Source organism: Carlito syrichta, unplaced genomic scaffold (assembly GCF_000164805.1).
Source record: "Carlito syrichta isolate Samal-C Ts95f unplaced genomic scaffold, Tarsius_syrichta-2.0.1 Scaffold316027, whole genome shotgun sequence".
Taxonomy (NCBI): Eukaryota; Metazoa; Chordata; class Mammalia; order Primates; family Tarsiidae; genus Carlito; species Carlito syrichta.
The window spans coordinates 46,640-52,888 of NW_007260123.1; the positions used below are offsets into that span (position 1 = coordinate 46,640).

General features: G+C 53.9%; 1 protein-coding gene across 1 annotated transcript in view; it reads left to right on the top strand.

Annotated features, from left to right (window-relative positions):
• The window catches only part of ZNF341 (zinc finger protein 341), a 51,245-nt gene extending 45,207 nt beyond the window's left edge, over window positions 1-6,038 (top strand). The window contains 3 exon segments of the mRNA XM_021706809.1: window positions 2,741-2,852; window positions 3,100-3,170; window positions 4,843-6,038. Coding sequence (XP_021562484.1) covers window positions 2,741-2,852; window positions 3,100-3,170; window positions 4,843-5,372 — 713 coding nt within the window. The 3' untranslated portion in view covers window positions 5,373-6,038.
• Window positions 6,039-6,249: the final 211 nt, after the last annotated feature.

The window sequence follows — 6,249 nt, forward strand, 5'->3', positions numbered from 1 at the left end:
TTTTTTGATTTATTGTAGAGATGAGGTCTCGCTGCCCAGGCGGGTCTCGAACCCGCGGGCTCAGGCAATCCACTCACCTCAGCCTCCCAAAGGTGCGGGATTACAGGCTGAGCCACCGAGCCGTCTCAAACGTCTTTTTTTTTTTTAATTGGAATCTCACTCTGTTGCCCAGGCTGGAGTACAGAGTGGCATGCTTACGGCCACCACAGCCTGGACCTGCTGGGCTCAGGCGATCCTTTCACCTCAGCCTTCCAAGTAGCTGGAACTACAGACACACGTCACCATGCCCAGCTAGTTTTTGTGATTTATTGTAGAGACGAGGTCTCATCAAGTTGCTCAGGCTGGTCTCAAACCCCTGGACTCAGGCAATTCTCTTACCTCAGCCTCCCAAAGTGCTGGGATTACAGCCTTGAGCCTCTGAATTTCAGTTTGGGAAGATGAACAAGTTCTAGAGATGGTTGCACAATAATGCAGATATACTTACTGCCATTGAACGGTGCACTTAAGGTGGTTAAAGTAATGGATGTTATGTATGTATATATTTTTTTGAATTGGAGTCTCACTCTGTTGCCCAGACTGGAGTGTAGTGGTACACTCATGGCCACCCCAATGTCGACCTACTGGGCTCTGGCAATCTTTCTGCCTCAGCCTTCCAAGTAACTGGAACCACAGGCGCGTGCTACCATGACTGGGTAATTTTGTATTGTAGCGATGAGGTCTTGCCAAGTTGCCCGGGCTGGTCTTGAGCCTACGGGCTCAGACAATCCACTTACCTTGGCCTCCCAAAGTGCTGGGATTAGAGACTGAGCCACTGAGCTCTACCTGTTATGTATATTTTACCACAATAAAAAAAAGAAAAAGCATATATGTGTTAATATTTTGATAGATATTGCCAATTGTTCTTACTAAAGAAGCACATAGACTGGCTGTGGTGGCTCACTCCTGAAATCCCAGCACTTTGGGAGGCTGAGGTGAGAGGATTGCTGAACCCAGGAGTTTGAGACCAGCCCGGGCAACTTGGTGAGACCGTGTCTCTACAATTAAAAAAAAAAAAATTAACCACGTGTGGTGGCACAAGCCTGTAGTCCCAGCTACTTGGAAGGCTGAGGCAGAGAGATTGCCTGAGTTTAGTGGTTCTAGGCTGCAGTAGCTATTCATGCCACTGCACTCATGCCTCGGTGACAGAGTGAAACTCCAAATTAAAAAAAAAAAAAGGCACATAAGTAAAATGTTAAATTCTCCCCTCAAATCCTAATTGCTTCTGACAATTTGGCACATCTCCTCACCACCTCCTCTTTCTCCCTGCATCTTTGGTGTGTATACAAACACACATGGCTAGGACTTTTTTGGGGTGTGGGGATTGCATTATTTTCTTAACATAAATGAGACTGTTAAGCTGTTGTTTGGCTTTCTTTCTCTCCTATGAGAAAGAAAGTGGTATGTCCAGGAGATCTTTCCAGATCAGGAAACACAGACTGACCTTCATCTTTTTAATTACTGCAGAGCATTCTATTGTAAGGACCAGAATCTCCATAATCAACAGGGTTGGCATTTTTCAAAAGTACTTTATTCATTCCAGAGAGAGAACAGAGAGAAATAATGGCAGGAAATCATAGCAGCTCAGGAACAGCCCTTTTCCAAAGACAGGTTGTGACCCTACAGGTCACCCTCCTCCCTTGATTTCCCATGGGCTCCTCAGGTGACCCCTGGCCCTTATCAGGTGAGAGGTCCCCTTCTTCCCTTTTGTCCCCCAGGCTGGGGCTCAGCAACAGTGAGATCTGGGTAGCTCACGTGGGTTCTGAACCAGACTGCTAGGCAGAATCTTAGTTCCTTCAGCTACTGGGTGCAGACCACGAGCAAGTCACTTCACTCTCTGAACTTCTCATCTGTAAAATGGAGATCGCAGTGGCACTTACCTCCTGGTTTGTGGCAAGGATTCAGTTAGATAAGTTCTGGTCCCCTTTCTCCAAGGTGGACTCTGTGGCCCCCCCCCCTGCCACTCCGGCCACACCTCAGGCTCTTCCGCTCACATCCCACACCAGCCCATTAGCAAGGGCTGCCAAGTCTGCCTTCCCAACAAGGAAAGTCTGCTTTCCCAAGGACCCTCCCTGTTTCATACCAGCCTTTAACACTTTCCGTTTGTCATATCATGCCAGCCTTCACCCTCTCCTCCCTCTGTCTGTTCTCCGGACACAGCCAGGGAGTGCCTGTTAAAATCTTGTCAGACCTTGCCCCTTCTCTGCTCAGACCTTCTGGCAGTCTCCCATCTGGCTCAGAGGAAAAGCAGAAGTCCTTGGCCTGGCCTTCCAGATGCTCCCATAGGCCTGGCTGCCTTGCTGACCTCACCTACTGCCTGGTCCTCTCCCCAAGGCCTCTGTTCCAGCCACATTGACTGCCCAGTTTTCCTCAGGCACCCGCAGAGTGCTCCTGCCTTGGGCCTTTGCACTTGCTCTTCCTCTAGCCTCGGACCCTCTTCCAGATTTCCATGCAGACGATTCCCTTGCCACTTCAGGTCTCTCCTCACGTTTCCTCATCAAAGAGGCCTCTTTTGACCCCCCCCCCCACAATAGTCCCCTCTTCTTTCTGGCAAAATAGTCATGAGAAACAAGAGAGGCTGTATTCTCCCAGGCTACCTCCCTAGAGGAGCTGCTGCCCCAAGGGTCCCAGTGGGGACTCTTGTGCCCTATATTCAGACTCTTTCTTGTGGGGTGCTCACTCTCCCTGTCTGTGTCTCCTGCAGGTGAGAAGCCCTACAAATGCTCAGTGTGTGAATCTGCATTCAACCGCAAGGACAAACTGAAGAGACACATGCTGATCCATGAACCCTTCAAGAAGTACAAATGCCCCTTTTCGTGAGTAGCAACTGCCATGCAGGGGGCATCGGTTCCCCAGAGGGACCACCAGGAAAGGTGGGAGAGGAAGATGGAAGACCGCTCTCCTTTCCTCCTGTCCTGGGTCCTGCCTGCCTCACTCCCCACCCGCTTCCTTGCCCAGCCCTTAGGGCAGACAAGGGGATCACTCATGCCCAGGGCTAGTGGAGGGGCCAGCAGGAGGGTCCTAAGCTTGGTGAGCTCTCCTGACTGTGGCTTTGGGTTTTAGGACACACACAGGCTGCAGTAAGGAGTTCAACCGGCCGGACAAACTGAAGGCTCACATCCTCTCCCACTCGGGTAAGGGGCTGATGGGCTTGCCAGGAGGGGCTGGTTAAGCTTAAGTTCCCTGGAAGAGATCTGCCAGGAGGAGAGAGGGCAGACACATCCCATGAGGCTTGTTTTTCCTGCCTGGCACATTCCAGCCAACCGATGTTCACACATGTGGTCTCTAAGCCAGGCCTGTGTTGAGAACTGTAGGGTGAATGGAGATTACTCAGACCCAGTCCCTCAATCCCAGGGGAAGCTGAGCCAAGAGGAAATAATATGTCAGAGCTGTGCTGGCCTGATAGAGGTGTGGATCTATGGAGGGGGATCAGATGGCAACTGGGCCTAAGATGTTCCAGGCAACTTCCCGGTAGGGCAGGGTGGGGGTCTCCAAACCACTCCTGTTTCCAGGTGCTCCCAGAGCAGCCTGCATGGCCTTTCACATGCTGGCTTGTCTAGAATAGGGTTCTTCAGCCTGGCCCCATTGACATTTGGGGCCAGATGATTCTTTGTCCTGTGCCCTCTAGGATACTTGGTAGCATCCCTAGCCTCCACTCACCTGGTGTCAGTGGCACCCCCCCCCCCATTGCTGTGACAACCAAAATGTCTCCAGGCATTGCCAGAAATTCCCTTTGGGGAGGAGTGACATCCCCTGTTTGAGACTACCCCTCTACAGAAGGGATTCAGTGGCTAAAGGGAGTCTGACAACTGGGAGAGTAGATCAAGGCTCTGAGATGGAGGGCTGGGGCTGAGTCTGGGCACTGCCCTTCCCTGCTGGGTGGTCTCATGCAAGCCACCGCCCCTCTCTGAGCCTCCCTCCCAGGGAAGCTTAGGGGGCTGAAGGTGTGTGTGAAGGTGTCTGGCCCAGGGTGAGTGTGGGCTGGAGTTGACTCTTGAGAACCGACTACGCATCAGGCAGTGAGTGTGCCTTGAGGGAGTCCGATGGGCAGAACCCCACCCGGCCCTCTTGGGGAAGCTTGGCATTTAGTGGGGGAGACCCAGAATAATTAATGAACAAATAAATACGTGACAGCACAGTACACTGAGTACAAAGGTGGAAATAAAGGGTGATGGGGCAGAGCAGGAAGGGCATGGGTATCAGGGAGGCCCCTGAGGAGAAGACACGAGAGCTGAGTCCTGAGGGGTAAGGAGAACTCGGAAACCGCTTTCCAGGGTGAAGGAGCAGCCAGGGAGCAAGGCAGAGCTGGTGGGGAGAGTTGAGACCAGGAAGGTGGGTGGAAGCTGGAGCTCAGGATAAGAGAAAAGGTGGGACTGGGACATGAAGGGGACACATGGACAGCACCATGCTCATGCAAAACTGGGGAGCCATGAGGGTTTAGCAGGGATGTTGTGGTCATTGCTGTGCTGCCCTGTAGGGCCTGGTCTGAAGGGGCTCGGGTGAAGCAGGCAGACCAGAGAGTGGGGGTGACGGTGACCTGAACAAGTGAGCTAAGGGTCAGGGGCTGAATGGGCTGGACCAGGCAGAGGGAGGCAGCAAGTGTCAAGGCTGAAAGCCACAGAGAGCATCTGAGAAGAGGGGTGTGACTGGCACAGCAGGAAGGGTTGGGAGGTGGGAGGTGAAAGCTGGGGAGCTGGGGCCGAGTCACACTGGTGCCCATGGGTGAGAGGTTGGGTTCTGCTCCCTCGCCTGGTACCGTGGAAGGATGAGGGTCTGAATGCTTCTCCCTGACCTTCCTTTCCGCAGGCATGAAGCTCCACAAGTGTGCCCTGTGCAGCAAGTCCTTCAGCCGCCATGCCCACCTCGCCGAGCACCAGCGTGCCCACACGGGCAACTACAAGTTCCGCTGTGCTGGCTGCGCCAAGGGCTTTTCCCGCCACAAATACCTCAAAGATCACCGCTGCCGTCTTGGCCCCCAAAAGGACAAGGACCTACCAGCCCGGCGGGCCCCCCGGAGGAGGACAACCCCCCGCAGCAGCAGCAGTGGTGGGCGCAAGGTGGTGACACCCTTGCCTGAGCCACTGGGGCTGGAGGAGCTGAAGGACACAGGGGCTGGACACGTGCCCCAGATCATGCCGGGCAAGCCGCCCTTCCCAGAGCCAGATGCTGTGCTGTCTATCGTTGTGGGTGGCACGGTGGGTGGGGAGCCTGACCTGGTGGTGCCCGGACATGCGGAGGGGCTAGGCTCCAACCTGGCACTGGCAGAGCTGCAGACTGGGGCTGAGGGCCCGTGCGCCATGCTCGCTGTGCCTGTCTACATCCAGGCCTCAGAGTGAGGGACTTGGGATGCTTGTTCTGTGAGCCAGCCTGATGCTTCTATTTGAGTCTGGGGCCTCCAAGGCAGAGTAGATATCCTTCCCAATGGAAGTGAGCCATCAGGAGAAAGCCTTTGAATGTCATTCATAAGCGTTGGCCTGGCACCGCCCTCCTGCATTCCCTGTCTAGCTAGAAAGTCCTGCAGCCTTCTGGGATCTGGAGCGGGGCTGCCTACGGTTTGGGGCAGAATGATGGAAAGAGAGGTGGCTAGAGCTCGAGCAGCCTGGAATCCGACTGGCCTGGGCTGGTGGTTGGGCAGCCTGAGAGAGAAGACAGAGCGGTCTGCCCGCCCTCTTCCAGGCGTCTTGTCAGCTGCTCTTCGGGAGGCCTGGCATGGCCGGAGTCCTTAGTCAAGATGTTTTCACAGGCGAGTCCTCACAGTGTCCTCAGGCAACTCTCCGTGATGTAGGCTGTTAGGAGGCACTCAAGTGTTGTGGGAGTAATGCAGCTATGAGCCAGATCTGGCTTCAGATTCAAGGGTGGTCACGTACTTGCTGTGTGACCTTGGGCAGGTCATTTCACCTCTCTGAGCCTGTGTTCCTCATGTGCTTATGATAGTATTACCTCATCGGGTTGTCATGGGGATCCATTGTGATGAAATGTGCAAGGACTTGGCACGGTGCTCGTGCGGGAGTGCTCAGTAAGCATTATCACGGTGTGTGTACAGATGGCTCAGGCCTCAGCCTTGGCAGTCTCTTTCCTAGCCCCTAGGTGGCAGCACTCCATTCCAAAGCATGTGCTGGCCATGGGGTCCCCTGGACCTCAGACACTAGCCACGAAGAGGTGCCTGTCTTTTTTTATTTATTAGGTGATGAGGACTTATATGGAGAGGTCTTA